The sequence below is a fragment of the Aethalodelphis obliquidens genome, unplaced genomic scaffold, assembly GCF_003676395.1.
Source record: "Aethalodelphis obliquidens isolate GAN/ISIS:26980383/991018 unplaced genomic scaffold, ASM367639v1 scaffold26, whole genome shotgun sequence".
NCBI classification, from domain to species: domain Eukaryota; kingdom Metazoa; phylum Chordata; class Mammalia; order Artiodactyla; family Delphinidae; genus Aethalodelphis; species Aethalodelphis obliquidens.
The window spans coordinates 21,031,875-21,049,026 of record NW_020837970.1 but is presented as its reverse complement, the minus strand read 5'-3'; the positions used below and the strand labels follow the sequence as shown (position 1 = coordinate 21,049,026).

The window sequence follows — 17,152 nt, the reverse complement described above, 5'->3', positions numbered from 1 at the left end:
GAGGGCTGGGAGCCCGGGAGAGAGAGCCAGGAAGGGAAGGCCCACCTTCGAAGCTGGCAAGGCCTTACCTCCGGAAGGTACATAGGCGAAGCTGAGCATCTGCCAGCCCCGCTGCCGGTGTGTCTAGGCAAATGTCTGCCTGGTCAGCCCTGGGACCACCTGTCCTGTTCCTCCCTTTGGGGTCCCACCTTGCCCACTGCTGTCATGTTCTCCAGGACTCTTTGGGTCTCCACACAACCCTCTATTCTGGTGCTGGACTAGGGTCACAGGATGACCCCCAGTGCAGACCCTCCTCCTGCCCCAGGAAGCCACCACTCGCGATGATCACAGAGAGAGAGGGTTCCCCTCTGTACTCCGCTGTGTTAGGAATGGGGCATGGGGGCGGTGCAGAGCTCTTACGCAGAACAGTCAGCCTATAATCACGCTAGACTGTGGTCCTCTCAGGGCTGCAGGAGGAGGAGGGAGGCACTGGCACCGGCTGCAGTGCCAGGGAAGGGCCTGGTTGAGGGGCTTGAGCTGCTCCACAAGAAGAGGAATACTCACCAACCCTTGGTACCAGATCCCCATCCTGCCCCAGAAGCTGTGAATCTTCTAAAAGTTCTTGTATTGAAATCCTTGATCTCAAGCTAGAATTCCCACTCAATTTATTTCAGGTACGAGGAACAGTTTATTTCAGGTGTTGGGATGGACATCCTGTTGGAGCGCAAGGGAAGAGCAGCGAGACCCCAGGTCTAGCCCAGCTCAAGTGCAAATTCCAGTACCAGCCCTGTCATAGACTGAGCCCCATCCTTGTGCATAACCTAAGCCCTGATCCTAGACACAGGCTGAGCCCTGATCTCTAGCTCTTGATTGAGCTTTCTCTGCAAAATTGTTCTTGATCGGCAGGGGCTTGAATGGGGAGAGTGAGCATGTGCTCATCTCCCACCACTGGAGCCTGAACCCAGAGCCCTTGCCCGGTGGTGTGCAGTGGTCTTCAGGCATGTTTCTGTCCCTCATCCCTCTCCTGTCCCTGGGAGCTCCTGCTTTGACCATAGCTGTTAAGCCGGCCTCAGAGCTGAGAGAATCTTCAGCCCTGCCCCCAGCTTTGGCCCCAGCCTCGCCTAGACTGGCCTGGCCTGGCCAGGAGGGGCGCTGAAGGGGCCGGGAGATGAGGACCCAGTGTCCTAGGGTGTGAGTGGCCTTTGCTCTTGGACTGGAGCCATCAGAAATCAAATCTTCCTGGCCCTGAGGGTGCCTGGGAAGGGGGCGGACCTGCCAGCCTGCGCAGAGGTTGGGGTTTCTGCAATCACTCCCTCCTTTGTGGAACACTGACATCTCCGGAGGCAGAGGCTTCCTGGCATCACCAGGTAAGACCTGGGCATCCTGGGAGCACAGGCAAGGGAGATGGAATGGGGGTGCCAGAGTGGGTTGGCTGGCCTGGGAGATGGGGTCACAGGCCAGAGTCGGGGCGGGGGGGCCGCTTATGGAAGGGCAGGTGGGAGAATGGGGGCAATGGAACTAGGACTGGAGGTATAAGTTGTCAAAGACCAAAGCCTGCCCTGAGGAGGGCATCCACCCCACAACCTGGCCAGGCCTGGACTCTTAACCTCTTCACCCCGAAGGGGCTGGGGTGCAGACGGCAGCCTCTGGGTGTGCAGACACAGGAGTGCAGGTTTACAAAGCAGTTGAGCTGTGATTGAGCAGAGGGAAAGGGCTGGGCTGAGGGGTTTGCCTGATCCTGGGATGATATATGTGTTAGGGCTGGGTCGGACCGTGGAGGATTTTTCCCTTAGAGGAAGGAGTGCCTCCAGGTAGGAGTTGCTGGGTGGTGGCAAGAGGCAGGCGAGGAGGCCACAAGTTTCCAGCCTGATTTCCTGCTGTGAAGGGTTCTAGGGATTATCTCCCCTTAAGGGGTTTCTGCGGTCTGCCTGTCATGAGTGACCTGGGACAGACAGGTCACTGACCCTCTCGGAGGTCACACACGGGCCAGGAGCCTGGTGGGAGAGGCTTTGAGAGAGCTGAAAACTTCCTCTGGCTGCCGGGGGTGGGATTGGCGGGGGAGGGATGCAGAGCACGGTCTGAGCCCCAAGCCGAGCTGGCTCCCGTGAAGGCACCAGACCCCTGCCCTTCCTGCCCTCCGCAGCTCAAAGCTTCTTAGGGCCGCCCTGGTCCTTCTCCTCCTGTGTCTGCAGGGGCAGGGGGAGGAAGGTGGGTGGCGAGCGGAAAGCAGGAATGACTGCAGCAACGACCGGGAGGAGGCTCTGGGTGAGACTCTGCACCGTTCTGGGTCTGCCCAGAATGCCAGGTCTGTGGGGGTACCAGGGAAGGACCCCTCAACCTAAAGTCCACCCATCTCCACACCCAACATCCCCAGTCCAGGTCTCTGGCCAGGATTCCACAGGGGCCCAGTGGGGGCGGGCAAGATGGGGACTGTTCTCTGATCTGCCCTCCTCCAGACTCCCCTCCTAGCCTAATGCGGTGGGAGCAGGGACCAAAGTGCCTCAGGAGCTGGGGCAGGGGATGGGGCATGGCTGTCAGTGTCACTGCCCTCCCCTAAGTCCCATTCTACCTGGACACCAGCAGAGCTCCTACCACGGTTAGCACCTCTGCCATCATCACAGCTCTACCGTGACTGCCACTGTCGCCACAGCCACCCCACCCCACCGTCAGCACCACTAACACCCCCACCCGCGCCCGGATCATCTGCACCACTGAGACCCTCACCACGTCCACGAAGAGCACCCACCTCACATTTGAAGACTGGACAGAACTTTTCATTCTTCTTCAATAAGTTTTCAGGCCTATAACCTCTCGGGCTGTGGGGCTGGCACGTTCAACAGAGTCTGCAGCCCAAAGGGAGAAGGACTTTGCTGGAGGGTCAGGCAGCAGCGGCTTGTAGCTGAGCTGCAGGGCAGAAGTGTGGAAAGGGGCCGGGCAGACGCAGCTCAGGGAGTGGCTGGAGGCTTCAGCTAACCAGAGCTCACAGCTGGGCAACCTTCCTTTTCAGAAGGGGGATCCGAGCGGAGTCTTCCCTCTGCCACCTTGCATCTGGTCCTGGAGGCTTGGCAGCCTGAGCCGGAGCCATCAGCATGAACGGGCAGTGGCTTCCAGCCGCTGGGCTTCTCCTGGCTGGTAAGTGAAGGTGCGGCCCCTGGGAGTGGGGGGCCTGTCCTAGACCCCGCTCACTCACCTGGGGGACTTCCATGGCTCCCACATCAGGGCTGACCTTCCTTGTCTTCATGTCAGCCTGGCTTTGGTCAGCTCGGAGGATCCTGAGACAGGGCCAGGATCCCCTGCTCAGTCCCCCACACTTGGGGCTCCATGAGGGCACTCAGCGTCACCCACTTGGGGGAACCTGGCATGGGGCTGGCCCCCAAGGGGCTCAGTGCACCCTTGTAGCCAGGTGTGGTATTACAGCTTTCAGAGATGGGTCCCCTCCCCATCCCCCCACCCCCCTGCAGCCCTCCAGAAGCATCCTGTGTTCTGGGAATGGAATAAGGTAATTGCCTTGTTTCCTTGCTGGAGGTTGAACAGCACTTCCCAGCATCCTCAAGCAGCCTGGGTCTCACCAGAAAAGACTCCTTTGAGGAGGGGTCCTGCCATGGGGTGGAGCTGGGATGGGAGAGAAGAGAGGGACCCTTGAGGTATGCCCCTTTACCCTCACTGTCCCCCTTTCTGGTGGCAGGGCAGAGTTCCCGTGTCTCTGGTGGGCTAGGGCCAGAGAAAGGAAGTTTCTCCAGAGGTAGCCCAGTGGTTTGGGGCAGAGCCGGGGCCAGGGTTTGGGTCTCCTCAGGCGCCCTAAAGGAGGGAGGAGGCAGGGAGGGCCGGCATCTAAGAGGCTGTGGGCCAATCCCACCCCCTAGCGGCTGGCAAAACGGGCCTCTCCTGTTTTGCAGCTGTCCCGGTGGTCTCGGCTTCCGCCCTGCCCCGTCTTCCTCCTCACAAAGACCTGGGTCCATCTCCCTTGGCTTCTGGCACATCTGCTTTGCAGGGGGACAGCAAGAAGATAGTCCTCCCATCATTAAACGCCTTGGTGACAGTCCTCACTGGAGTCTTTCCCGCAGCCAAGAGGCCAGGGGAGGCTCCTGGCAGGAAGGGAGGAGCCCTTTTTCCAGAGGCACCTGGGGACCAGCAGGCTCTTCTAGGCTCGCTCCTGGACTTGCCTCTCCACTCGGACCAGCCTGCCCCTTTGGGAACCACTGTGGTCTCAGGCAGGGCCACACCCAGACCAGCTCCATCAGCAGTGGCTGAGCCTGCAGCCCACAGGGCCCCTGAGTCCCAGCCAGTGTCCTACGTGGCTGGACCTGGAGAGGAGATCTTGGTCACCGGGTCTCCAGAGATAGCTGCCATGTCACCAGCGCAGGCTTCTCCACAACCTCTGGCCTGGCCCGTGGGCAGGCACACCTCCAGCCCCAGTGCTTGGGTGCCTTCTGCATCAGGGGCAAGCAACTTCAGCCCAGGGGCCGCCCCACTTCTGACATTGGCTCCAAAGGCCCCAGAGAAGGCCGTGTCCTCAGCACCCCAGGGCCCACTTGCGTTTACATCGATCAGTAACACGTTGGCTGCCACAGAGCCTCTTCTCCCTGTAGCAACAGTGTGGTCAGGGCTGGACACGGCCTCCACAGCGCTCACAGCGGGCTCAGGCTCACCCAGAAGTGGTCTGGCGTCCAGTCTGGGCCCAGCACCCAGCGGTCCTTCAGTGTTGCCATTGCCCTCAGCGGTACCCTCTTCACAGTCGTCATCAGCATCGCTGCCACTGTCGTCCCCACCCTCATCCCTGTCACCTGCACTAACGTCACCATCACCAGTCCTGGCCCCAGTTTCCCCCTTCACCACCGGAGCCAGAACCTCTCCGGAGATGCTTCTGCATCTGAGCTCCCACCTCCAACCTCAGGCCTTATCTTCAGTGTTTCCAGCGTCCCACCTGCCCTGCCACCTCTGGTGGTTACAGGGATGGCTGCTCTTCAGTGGACAGTCCAGCCTGGGCCGATGGTCCCTGCCAACCCAGCCCCCTTGACCACCCACTCCCTCGGATGTGCCTCTGGCCTTCCCGCCGGCTGCCCCAGCATCCCTGGAGGTGCCGCCTCCTCCCAGTCATCTTTCCTGCCTCACCCCGGCCAGGCTGTCTCATTGCAGGACTCAGGTTCCCCCTCCCCAGGACCCAGTTGAGTGACTCACTCTGTGACCTTCACGATCACCAATGAAGCCTTCTCAGCGGCGCTCGGGAACCCTGCCTCCCTGGAGTACCAGCTGCTGAGTGAAAACATCCGACATCAGGTGCGGGCTTCTTCCTCCGTCTGCTCAGGCGTGCTGACCCCAGCCCACCCCCTACCCCACTTACCTCTGAGCACCCAGGCCCGTCCCACCTCTGTGCCTTGGCATGGGCTGTTCGTCCACCCTGGGCCACCTCGCGCCCTCCGCTGCCCTTGCTGCCTGGCGAAGGCTGCCTCCTTGGAGAGGCCTCCCCTGGTGACTCAGAGCCCCTGCCCCGCAGAATCGGCATCCCTCCCTCTGTGAGCTGCCTTTCCCACACCATCCCACCCCAACCTGTGGCTCTCCATAGACCTCAGCTCCCTGAGAGCAGCCGGGCACAGGGCTGGGTGCCCACAGGGGCTCTGGAAGTGTGGAGTCAATGAAACTCACCCTGTGCCTCTCCTCAGTGTGGGGAGGAGCATGTGGAGTGCAAGGTGGGAGCCCAAAAGGTAGAAAACTGACCCTGTCCCGTGAGTGGCTCCAGCAGGAAGGGAGAGCCAGGCAGAGACCCTTGCAGAGAGTGGGTGTGGAGAAAGCGCTCTCCCAGGAGGTCGGGGAGCTGTTACGGAATAAACAGAAGACTGATTTAGATTGCCAGGGTTAAGGGGTTGCCCAGAGAACACGTTTCTTTTTTTTTTTTTTAGTATAAATTTATTTATTTATTGGCTGCATTGGGTCTTCGTTGCTGCGCACGGGCTTTCTCTAGTTGCGGCGAGTGGGGGCTGCTCTTCGTTGTGGTGCACGGGCTTCTCACTGCGGTGGCTTCTCTTGTTGTAGAGCACGGGCTCTTGGCACGTGGGCTTCAGTAGTTTTAGCACGCGGGCTTAGTTGCTCCGCGGCATGTAGGACCTTCCCAGACCAGGGCTCGAACCCGTGTCCCCTGCATTGGCAGGCGGATTCTTAACCACTGTGCCACCAGGGAAGTCCAGGAACACCTTTCTGAGAAAGGGGAATTTTAACTGGGATGGAGAGAAGGCAGCCATTTAAAATGGGGAGGGGCTTTCTAGACAGAGGGAACAGCGTGTGTGAGGACCCTGAGGTGAAAAGGTGGGCAGATGCTGAGGCCCAGGGCCACGGGAGAGAGGGGCTGCATGGAGAAGACACGAAACCCAGGGTGGGAGGGGGAGAATTAGGAGGAGGGGCTGTCGTCCAGGTGTGATGGCAGGGTGGCGGCTGTAGGGATACAGGACAATTGGATTGGAGAGTGATTTTCAATAAAACTACAGAGAAGGAAAGGCCTGGGAAGGCTGTGTGTTTGCTGGACAGCTGGAGGCGCCCTGCGGTTCTCAGTAGAGGGTGATGGGCAGGTGGTCCCTGGCGGCCATGTGGGAAAGTCTTGGGTGGCCCACGGCAGTCCAGGTGGCCAGTGGGGCCATTGCAGGGGCCAGACCAGAGATAATGAGAGTGGACGAGGGTGGGCTGATGCTGTGGAGAAGTGGGGGGCCACGATGACCCTCAAATGCCTCTGTCTGTCCTCAGCTCCAGTCCATCACGAGGCCTTCTCCAGCTTCAAGGGTGTCGGTGTCCTGCTCTTTAGGTAAGTGAGCGAGTCTTTCAGGGTCCACCACCTGCCTGCCAGCCGGTCTGTGTCTTCTCAGGCCGCAAGAGCACTTGCCCAGGCTGCCCCGCCGTGCCCAGCCCCACCAAGGCCAGAAGCACCTTAGGGGCCAGGAAAAGCCCTGAGCGGGCGGGCAGGAGGCCCACATCTGGTTCTGCCCCTGGCTGCGTGACCTCAGGTGACCTCCTGCCTGCTCTGAGCCCCAATTCCAGGTGCAGAATTTGGGCAGGGATGCCAGGCATTGCCTGAATGTGGTGGGAAAGGCAGAGGACTTCCCTGGGGCCAGGAGCCCATAAATGACATGTAAACAGATGCAAATCCCCTTTCTGGTTCTGAGCCCCTGGGGATACTGGGGGGACCTAAAGCCAGATTTGCAAGCAGATGCCAGCCCTGCAATCTCATAAAAAAGGTTGAGAAGGTCCAAATCATCACATGTGAACTGTGAGCTTGGTGTAGACCTTGATAGAGGCTTGATTATACCTAGTGACGGGATTTAGATCGCCAGGGTTAAGGGGTTGCCCAGAGAACACCACCACTATCTTTCCAGGCCTTGAGCCAAGCTGGTTAGAAAGTTTCCCCTTTTAATGAACTGAAATCTCTCTCTGAATTCCCTGCCCTGGGTCTGAACAGAAGCTTTGTCTCCCCAGCCCCAGGACGGCACAGCAGAAAACGGGTCCTCAGGGGAAGGATGAAGGAAATCTGGATCCCAAGGCTGCTCGTTTTCAGATCTCTCCCCACAAACCCCTTCGACCCCATGCTCAGGCCAGGCTGCCTCCTCAGGACATGGCCAGTTGGTCCACCTCCTACAGGCTTTCAGAGATTCCTCAGGCCTGTCACCTCCCTCTCTCCAGATCCCCTGCTCCTGTGATGCCACCAAAGATGTTTTTCTCAGTCTGGCTCAGGTTGACTTCCTGATTGCTCATAGTGGCCGTCTCCCTGGGCGGGATTCCCAGTGTTCCCATTAGAGCCAGTTTGTTGGGGTGTCCGAGGGAACCTGCTTTCCCGAGCACCTGCTTTGTGCTCTGCTGGCTGCACCATTAGTCATCACACAACCCTACAGCAAAGGAATCATTCTCCGCATTTTAGCGAGGAGGCAGCTGAGACCCAGAGGGGTGCTGTCACACAGGGACTCAGTCCATGGCTCCCCCGGTGGATTCCCCTTCCTTGGGACACTGGCCTACCTGTGCACCAGCCAGGTCCTCATCCAGCCCCCAGGGCCCTCCCTGCTCCCACTGGACCCCTGGTAAGGATGTGTCTCTGTCCCCAGGCCTGACTCTGCAGCTGTGAATGCCTCCCTTGTGTTTGGGGGCCTCGCCCCGGGCCCCTCTGCCCGTGAAGTCCTCTGGACTCTGTACCGCAAAGTGAAGGCCGCAGGGAAGTTGTTGGGGACCCTGTCCCTGGATGAGAGCAGTCTCGCCTCTGAGGGTGAGTTTCCGCCCGCCCCCCGCAACCCCCTACCTCAGCGCCTCCTCGCCTGCCCACAGATGGCTGGGGGTGCTCCCTAGAGGGGCCCAGCTCCTGCCCTGGCCATGAGGCAGCGCATGGTGGGTCAGGAGGCTCCTGGGGCCTCCTGAAGCCCCAGCCATGGCTCTGCAGGGTCCGACCTGACCGACCTGGCCCTGGAGACCACCAGCATCCATCCCACGGCCATGAGGCCCTTCCAGCCCCCGCTCCTCCTGCCTGGCTCTGCCCGCTTTGTCCTGCTGGAAAAGACGATCCTCCGACAGGTGAGGTGGCCTCTTGCCCTCCCTCCGAAGCCTGGGACACCCACGTTGCCTTCCTTGACTGCAGGCCTCCATGGCTTGGGGGTGAGGCGTGGGGCGGCACCCAGCCACGGCCCTGTGGGGGGAACGCAGGCATGGAGGGCACACAGCCCTGCCTGATGGGCCCCCGTTTGAGGGGTGACACCCCGCCCGGGGGTGGAGAGGTTGCCTGAGGGAGGTGACAGCTCTGTCCCAGGGGCATATGGTCAGGCTCTGTAACCAGACACCCCTATCCAGGGCCAGCACTAGGGTAGGAAGTGAGACACCCAGGACGCAATATTTAAGGAGACGCTCAGTTGCCTCACCCCAGCCCTGCCCCCACCCCATCCCACGCTGGGTCTCAGGAGTGACAGTCCCCAGGCCTGCTCTGACCTCCAGGACTCCCCACAGGTCACACCCGTGCTGTCAGGATTCTATACAGCGCGTCCCCAGGAAGAGCCCCTGCTCCTCTTCAGGTGGGTTGGGCTCGTCCCCTGCTGCCCAGCCTGCCCTGCTCCTCTCCTGGGGGCCACCCTGGGGCAGAGGGGGCATGACTCCGAGCCAGGCCATGGGAGCCATGGGCTGGGGGCCACCAGGGGAAGGCTTTGTCCCAGATAGCTCCAGCTGGCCCTATAACGCTCTGCCCTAGGAGGTAGGGAGCCCTAGTGCCTGAGGGTGTGCTGGGGTGGGAGGGTGGATACCTGCTTCTAGAAACATGTGCTGGCGGAGCCTGTAACCCCTGCACTCCCTTCTTGTACTCGCCCTAGTAATGCGGACCAGTGGGCGGGCGTTTACATCGAATACAAGTTCCAGACCCCCATCGGTACCCACCTCCCAGGCTTGGCCAATCACCTGGCCCGGAACATAATGGATCCTGCTGTCCAGAAATCCAGCATCATGGCCAATGGTGAGTCAAGGCTGGGATCCCTGTGTGTCTCTGGCCAGCAGCCTCTTAATCTCTCTGAGTCTCAATGTTCCTCCTCTGGAGAATGGACAGAATTTCATTTCAACCACGAATACTCGTGCTGGGGCCACCGAGAAGAATCAGTTATGGAGCCTCAGATGGGGAGCTGGATAGATAAGCTCTGTGGGCCATCGTAACTGTCACAGCTACTCGACTGCTCCCTTATAGCTAGAAGGCAGCCCCAGACAATATGTAGACAGATGGGCATGGCTGTGTGCAATACAACTTGATGGATACAGAAACCTGTATATCACATAACTTTGATGTGCCACAAAATACTATCCTTTTGATGTTTTTCAACTATTTAAAAATGTAAAAACTATTCTTAGCTCGTGGGCTATACGTAAACAGGCAGCGGGAGGGACTGAGCCTCGGACTGGATGGGGCTGACTGCTGGCTGAGAGCACAGAGGTCGGAGTGAGCAGCCCTGCGGCAGGGCTTGGGCCTCTCCCAGGGCTCCCGGGAGAGGGGGCTTAGGCTGATGCCCACCCACCTCTCCGCCCCTCTAGCGGGGAAAGCAGAGCTGGTGCAGTGTGAAGTGTGGCTGCAGATCCTGGACCAACCCCTCGCCAAGGGCTCGTGGGACAAAAGCAGCCCTAAGTCCCAGAAACTTCGGGGGATGCTGATGCGATGGGTGAAGTGGGGGCGGGGGGAGGGAAGGGAGGAGCAGGAGGCTGGAGGCTTCATGTGTGGGGACCCGACAAGGCTGCAGTACAGCTGTGACCCTCTTCCTCCTCTCTGCTCCCCAGCTGACCACCGTCCTCAGGCCTCTGCAGAACTCCGGCCAAGTGGTGGTGGAGAAGTTCCAGTAAGGCCGTGGTGGCTCTGGGTGACCTGGGGCCCAGGGCTGAACTCTAGCGGTGGGGCCAGTGGCTCAGAGAAACGGCCTTCCTGAGACCCCCGGGCTGTCTAGCCTCCTGACACTGGTGAAGATCTTCCCGCCAGGCCCGACCCACTGACTGCCAGGGTGGGTGCCACCTTCTTCAGGGCCGCGCCGGCCCGAGCCCTCGTGCAGGACTGCGTGCTCCGGGGTCTGCATGACCTGCAGGAAGCTGAGGGCCTCTCCGTGGAGATGGTCAGCCCAGACCTCGGTCAGTGCCTCTCTCCTGGCTTCCCTCTCTGTATCTGTGTCATCCGGCCGTTTGCATCCTGCCTCAGGCTCGTTGCCTTGCTGCCCCTGCTCCCCCCTCCTGCCCTCCCTTCCTCCTGGACTAGCCCCCAGCGGGCTGCTCTTTAGGGTCCAGGCCCGGCTCCTCCTCTTCCCGGGAGCCCTCCAAGGTGGCCCCAGCTCTACAGCTCTATTCCTGTAGCTCCTTCTGGGCCAGGACTCCTCGCCTGGGACTCCTCTGCAGGCCTGACTTTGCCTTCTCAGGGGTCTGTGGTCTGGAAGAATGGGGACCCACCCAGCCATCATCTGCGCACTTTGTTCTGAAGCCCCAGGTCAGCTTCACACCCCCACCCCCAGCTATGCTGTGGCGCTCATCGTCCTGGGGCTTCTGCTTCTTGCGCTCACCCTCGTCCTGGTGAGTGTCTGACTGGGCCAGGGTCTCTTTCCCGGGAGACAGGCTGGGCCCTTGACCCTCTGAGTCAGGCTGAGGGGTCACTCCCCACCCCAGGAACTGAGGGGCTTCCAGCCAGGGAGCTTGGCCTGACCCCACCCTTCCCGTCCCAGGTGCTGACGCGGAAGGCCTGCTTCGGAGTGTCCAGGTACAGAGGTCAGTTCTCCCTGCTCCCCGGGACGTTTACCCTGGATGGGGTCGGCCTCGTGCAAACATTTCCCAGTGAGTGTTGACAGAGCCTGGGCGGTACAGTCACTGTGCCCCCAAAGCTCACCCCTCTGTCATGGGGGGTGAACCCGGGGTGGTCGAGCAGAAACCTCTAAATGCGTTCCACTGAGCCCCAGAAATGCTGCAGAGGGTGGGTGGACAGAGGCAGAACTTAGGGCCCCCTGTGGCCGGGAGAGCTGGAGCAGGGAAGGCGATCTGGGGAGGGGGGCTTGCCTCTACCACCAGAGGACCAGGCAGCGACTCCTCCACGCCCTGGAGGAAGTGGGGACACATGCCCCAACTCAGTGTCCCCTTTGACCCCAAAGCCAGGAGGACGTGGGGGAGGGCAGGTAGCACCATTCTGGGTACACTGTTGTTCCTGACTCCTGGCTTTTGTCCTTTCCCCACCCCTCAGGCGCCCCTTCCCGATGCTGCTCCTGCCACTGAAACTGCACCCCAAACCTCTCCTCCTCCCGGCCCTGCCCCCAGCCTTCCACAGTCAGCGCCTCAACCCTGACAACGAGAGCCAGAGCAGCAAGGCACCACCCGAGGTCACACAGCAAGGGGGGCTTCTTCCCTCCTAGCTCATCCAAGGACTAGACGCCCAGGGCCACGACAGAGGCAGGGTGCGGGGGACAGCACCTCACCACCCCACACCAGGGACACCAGGCATGCTCTAACCACGGCGGCACCCACCTCCCCCTGGAAGGTCTGGAAAGCTACTCGATACCATCGTCATACTCAGGTCAGGCTCTGGGGAGCGGAACAGGGCAAGACGAAGGCCTGCAGAAGATGCGGGCAGGGGAAGAGAGCTGGCGCCCTCACACCTGACCTGACACGGTGGTGGGGCTGGAGGTATCATTGGTCTCAAGCCAAACTCCGGTCTTTTTGGGGTACGGAAAATTAAATGATGCAGCGCAATCAGAAGCTGGTACAAAAGACTGCTTTTGTTTCTAGGCAGTCATCCAACAGGAGAGGTTCAGAGCAGAGCCCACAGGAGGAGGAGGCGGGGGCGGAAGACTGACAGGGTCAAGGGTGGGAATGGGGACTCTTGGGGGCAAGGCCTGGTCCCAGCCCCACCTCTGCCTTAGGCCCGGCCACCCTCAGACCAAAGGCCTTGGGGTGCTGGTGGCCGAGGTGTGGCCCGGCTGTGTGCCAGGGAAGGTTGGCGCTGCGGGGCAAGCCGGGCTCAGAGAACAGACCGCCTGGCTGGGGAAGGTCTAGGACGGAAGCTAAGCTGACAACCTCTCAGGGGCAGAGGGTGGGGCTTTGGAGGGGGAGGCAGCTTTCCTGGACCACAGCCAGGGAGGGGAAGGCCTTGGCCCACAAAGCTCCAGCGACTGCTGGGCCCGCTGGGACGTGAGTGATGTGGTGGCACAGGGCCATGGCCTTTGAAACCATGACTTAGAAGGGAAGGGGACTCAAGTGTAGTCTTACCCCAAAGGCTCCCTCGACCTACAGAAGAGCCGGCAGCCCCGGTGAGGGGACCCAGGAGCCCAGGGCCCAGACCATGGGCTTGCCTGGCCGAAGATAACAGCCAGCACCAAGATGCCAGAGAGGGTCAGCAGGAAGGTCACCACGTAGAGGTTGACTGCAGCTGGCGGCCGATTCCTCTGCACTTCTGGAATACGTAAGCTTTCATTCCTACCCCTGAAGGGCCCCTGCCCCCCAAGCCTCTACCCCTTGGTACCCGGAAAGTAGCCTGCTATCTGCACCTATCTTGGGTCAGCCCCCTCTCTCCACGACTTCTGACTCAAGGGCCACGGCAGGCCAGGGACTAGGAGGCAGCCCTGCAAGGTGCTCCCCCAGCCGTCAGGATGCCGAAAACAGCCCTGCTAGTGTTTTTCTTAGGGAGGGAGGGTTATGCCAGCCTTCTTCTCCCGAGCTGCCCCCCTTACCATGCAAGTCCCTGTAGGTGATACAGGAGAAAAGGGGGTGGGATAAGCAGGAAAGAGCCTGAGGGCCAAGGCTGGCCAGTGAACACTGAGCCCCTCTTCTCTTCAGGCTTTGGTCGCCTGGCCCTCCACAAGCCAGGCTGTCGAGCATCACGTGAGGCCTCGCGTGAAGATACAGTTCAGACACACCTGGTGACCTCTGTGGGTTTGAAGGAGAAGGTACAGGGAAGGAAACCCACACGTGGGGACCTAGCATGGTCTCTCTGGAGGTGAAGTGACAGTATACCTGCAACACATAAGGAGAAAGGGTCCACCTGGCAAGGTGAGCCAGCCGTGCGGACACCAGGCTGGACAGACATCACCAGGGTCTACAGGATGGCGGAGGGGCCTGGCAAACCAGCACCCTCACGCAGACGAGTCTTTCCTAAGCAGGTCTTCCCCATGGGCCAGATGGGGCCTGCAGGACACTTCCCACGGCCCACCGTTACACGGACTTTAATTCTCAGCAGCTCTGGAACTGCGCAGTCCCATTCTCCAGCTGAATAAACAGAGGCTCAGAGATGAACACGCAGTGCTACCTTGATCGCTCTGCCTGCTGCCTCCTCCAGAACTCAGTTCATTCTAAAAACCTAAAACAAACACTCATCAAGCACCTGTGAATAGGTGCTAGTATCCCCATCTCGCAGCCGAGGAGAGGGAAGCAGAGGAGTTAAGTGACTTGTCCAAGGTCACAGTCACAGGGCCCCAGAGCCTGCATTCCTGACGACCACATGCCCACAGCAGGGCGGTGCTAGCATCTGCACCTGAAAGGTGGGAACTCTGCTGCTTTCTTACGGCGTGCAGCCCCAGGTTTTGGGAGGTGGCAGTGCAGGAAACAAGCCGGCCCATTGGGCCAGTGGTTCTCCAGGGTCTGAAGGGCAGGGAGAGTGCTGTGAGCCACTCCCCCACCCACCCCAGCGACACTCACTGGGAACCTTGAATCAGCACCTGCCAGAGGGCGGGGAAGGGGCTCAGCCCCCGCTGCACCTGGAGTGGGAGGTGGGCAGGGATGGGCACTCTGCCTCCAAGCAGCCTCAGGCGGATGAGAGAGGACCAGATCTCTTGCCTCACCCTTTCCCCCCACCCCAAGGTGCCCTGCAGGGGAGAAGGGGCAGCTGCCCACCAGGCCATTGCTCAGATGGAGAAGAGCCTATGGGAACCATGGGGGCTGTATCCTAGAAAGAGAGCATGACCTCCTGGTTACTCCAAGGCCAGGCCCAGGCCTACCAAGGTGGCCACGTCTCCAAGGAGGGCCTGGTAGATAAGAGACGCAATGTCCCTGAGCGGTTCTATAAACTTCCTGTTAAGGACAGATGAGGAAATGGGCAAGACAGTCATGTTCGGTGAGAGCCTGGCAGGTAAAGGAGGGGCCAGAAGCAGACAGAGGTCAGCTGGGCCCAGGCCTGGCCCCTGGAGGGACAGCAGGCTGGGGGAGGGGTGTCACTCACCAGCCACAGCGAGGGAGCTCAGGTCCATGAGCAGCTGGGCAAGGCCATCAGCACCTGGGGACCGTCTGCCGGACCTGGCTCTGCACTCGGGCTTCTGCCTGGAACCACAGGTGCCTGACACTGGCCTGAGGTAGGGAGGGTGGCAGGAGAGGCACCTGTGGCCAAATGCAGGCACCTCAGCACGGGGGCAGGGGGATGATGGGCCCAAAAGAGACTACCGGGGTCACGAGCTTAAGCGAGTGTCATCCTGGGACATCTTGTCCACGTAAGTCAGACCTTATCCCCACCCTCAGCTCACAGGCTGGTTGGGGCTTGACAAACAGATGTCAGTGCTGTGGAGAGGGGGCCTACCAGCGTGGGACATCCAGCAAAGATGTGTTTTGAATCTGCCAAGAAGATCCATCCACAACAGGACCCTCAGGTCCAAGTCCAGGGCCCAAGAGCTACGGGCTAGGTGTTCACCAAGGGGCTGGAAGGTGGCAAGGCGATGGCCCAAGGCTCCAGCAGGAAACTGCAGCGGCCAGAGCCTGTCTTGGTGGGGCAGCCCTGGGGATGACTGTGCCAAGCATCCCCCAGGGCCGGGATAGGGGACTGCCCAGGGGAGGGGTCTGAGGACCTCTAGGGAGGCAGACTCAAGGTGTCCTGGGCACCTGGATCAGGAAGCATGTGAGGGCACCCTGCCCAAGGCCAGCTAAGAACCTGGGAAATGCCTTTCTAGTCTAAGCCACTCATGCTGCAGCCCAGATGCCATCTCTCCTCAAATAGGAGATGAGTTGGCAGGGCAGGCACCCTATTCCCTCCCTCCCCGCTCCCCCCCAACCAGATGTGAAGGGAGGTGAGAGGCTGTTGCAGGACCCAGCCTGCCTGGGTTCTCTAGCACCTGGAGTGGGTGGGGAGAGAAAGTGCAGCTGAGTGAGAAGAGCCAAGGTCCCACTGCCCGCTCTCCGCAGGGTGACCTTGGACAAGCTGCTTGCTATCTCTGGGGTCAGGAGACTCCCAGGGGAAGGGCCAGGTTTGGAGGTCCTGATCCTGGAGCCCAGAGCTACCCCTAGAGAGGACAGCCTACGGAGCCTTGTCCTCCCGATTCTGCCCCCGCCCCTGGGAACAGCATCCTCCCAGCTCAGAGGCCATGGAGGTGGAGGGGCTGCACCTGCTTTCAGATTGCTCCATAGTGTGAGTTGGCCTTCATCCTGAGCCGGGGGCTGATCCCACGGTCACCCAGGTGATGGGCAGCTTCTCAGGCTACGGGTGCTCCGAGGTATACCCTGCAGGGCACAACACCGGGAGGGTGTAAGTACATTGAACAGGGCCCCCAGGCCACTCTGGGCCAAGACCTGAGCTCTGTTTGGCCATGGAGACTCTGACCTGCGGCAACCCCTGCTGGGCCTCAGTCTTCCCTGCTATCTCATGAGGATGTCAGTATTGCCTTGGAAGGCAAACAAGGGCAACCTTAGCTCCCAGCAGGCCCAAGACCAAAGGAAGCAGGGTTCTGGGTTGTTCTAGAAGGTGAGGCTGGGGCAGATGAGGGCCTTGCTCCGAGGGAATCACAGCCATCTGGGTCCTAGTCTAGACCCTCATAGGCCATCCCATAAAACCCAACCCTAATATGAACCCCTACGGAAAGCGTTAAAGTCAGGAGGGTGGGGGGTGACCCTCCAGGAAAAGGTTCTTAGGCCTAGGGGAAGGTTTGAGCTGGCCCACAGGGCAGTCAGAAGGGTAGGTGACAGGCATCCTCACAAGATCAGCCAGGGAACCCAGGAGGGGCAAAGGTGTGGTGGTGGGCATGTTCCAGAAGAGAGCGGGCATCCCCCCACTCACCGCTGGGGCTGAGTGAGGCCAGGCCTGTGCACCAGGGGCAGCAGGTACCCTTGCGCTGGCGCGCCTTGGCTACCACGGTGCTCGGGAAGTCTGCACTGGCGAGCAGAATCTGCCTCCAGCCTCCAGCTGGCTCTGCACCCACACCGACCTCTGGCTGCAGGGAGCCAGTACAGTGAGGACTCAGCTGGCACGCTAGCCACCACCGGAGGCCGGGGCCCCTCCCCAGCCTGGAAGGGGCCTGAGAGGCGGTCAGGGCCCCTAGGCTTAGCAGCCCACGCAACACCATGGAGCCGAGAAGACTTACTAGAAACAGACTGGATTTTAGGAAGCAGGCATGGAGGACAGCAAGCACCTGAACCGAGGAGAGGGAAGCCTCTAAGCATGGACTCCATCGCGCATGACCACCCGGGAAGGGCTGGGCTCCACTCCACCACTAAGAGCTGGGGCTGTGGGGGAACCGTCCACCTCGCTGCCTCAGTTGGCCCCCTTTGCTGAGGAAAGGAGGGATAATTGCCTCTCACGTGGAACCTAGGACAAAACAAAGCGTCAGTCCCACATGGGTACATTCTAGGGAGGGAGAGGCCAGGGGCAGCATTGTGTGTGCTTGGGGCAGGGTAGGAGATACGGAGAAAACTGCCTTCTTTGAGGGCCTAGGAGAAAGGAAGATAAGCAGAGAGGAACTCCCAGACA

At 60.4% G+C, this 17,152-nt stretch overlaps 2 protein-coding genes and 1 long non-coding RNA gene across 4 annotated transcripts in view; 2 read left to right on the top strand and 1 right to left on the bottom strand.

Moving 5' to 3' along the window:
• Nucleotides 1-7,442, top strand: part of LOC113629263 (taste receptor cell protein 1-like) — a 59,446-nt gene extending 52,004 nt beyond the window's left edge. The window contains exons 4-8 of the mRNA XM_027123665.1: nucleotides 654-1,346; nucleotides 2,990-3,111; nucleotides 3,876-4,340; nucleotides 4,413-5,256; nucleotides 6,712-7,442. Coding sequence (XP_026979466.1) covers nucleotides 3,069-3,111; nucleotides 3,876-4,340; nucleotides 4,413-4,996 — 1,092 coding nt within the window. The 5' untranslated portion in view covers nucleotides 654-1,346; nucleotides 2,990-3,068 and the 3' untranslated portion in view covers nucleotides 4,997-5,256; nucleotides 6,712-7,442. The remainder of the gene's footprint in view (nucleotides 1-653; nucleotides 1,347-2,989; nucleotides 3,112-3,875; nucleotides 4,341-4,412; nucleotides 5,257-6,711) is intronic.
• Nucleotides 6,085-11,846, top strand: LOC113629358 (taste receptor cell protein 1). Its single transcript, XM_027123776.1, has 11 exons — nucleotides 6,085-6,769; nucleotides 7,438-7,692; nucleotides 8,058-8,215; nucleotides 8,387-8,517; nucleotides 8,944-9,008; nucleotides 9,300-9,439; nucleotides 10,006-10,304; nucleotides 10,410-10,587; nucleotides 10,937-11,019; nucleotides 11,169-11,203; nucleotides 11,678-11,846. Exons 1-11 carry the CDS (start codon nucleotides 6,681-6,683, stop codon nucleotides 11,844-11,846), a joined length of 1,602 nt encoding a protein of 533 aa, XP_026979577.1. The 5' UTR covers nucleotides 6,085-6,680.
• A 553-nt stretch (nucleotides 11,847-12,399) lies between these two features.
• Nucleotides 12,400-16,969, bottom strand: LOC113629269 (uncharacterized). Of its 2 annotated transcripts, XR_003436476.1 has the most exons (4): nucleotides 16,815-16,969; nucleotides 15,795-15,909; nucleotides 14,645-14,769; nucleotides 12,400-13,443 (listed from the first exon to the last, which is right to left on the bottom strand). It is a non-coding gene; the product is annotated as an uncharacterized LOC113629269 (long non-coding RNA). The 2 variants fall into 2 exon arrangements; XR_003436475.1 differs by lacking the exon at nucleotides 16,815-16,969 and having other exon boundaries at nucleotides 15,795-15,981.
• Between the last annotated feature and the right edge of the window lie 183 nt (nucleotides 16,970-17,152).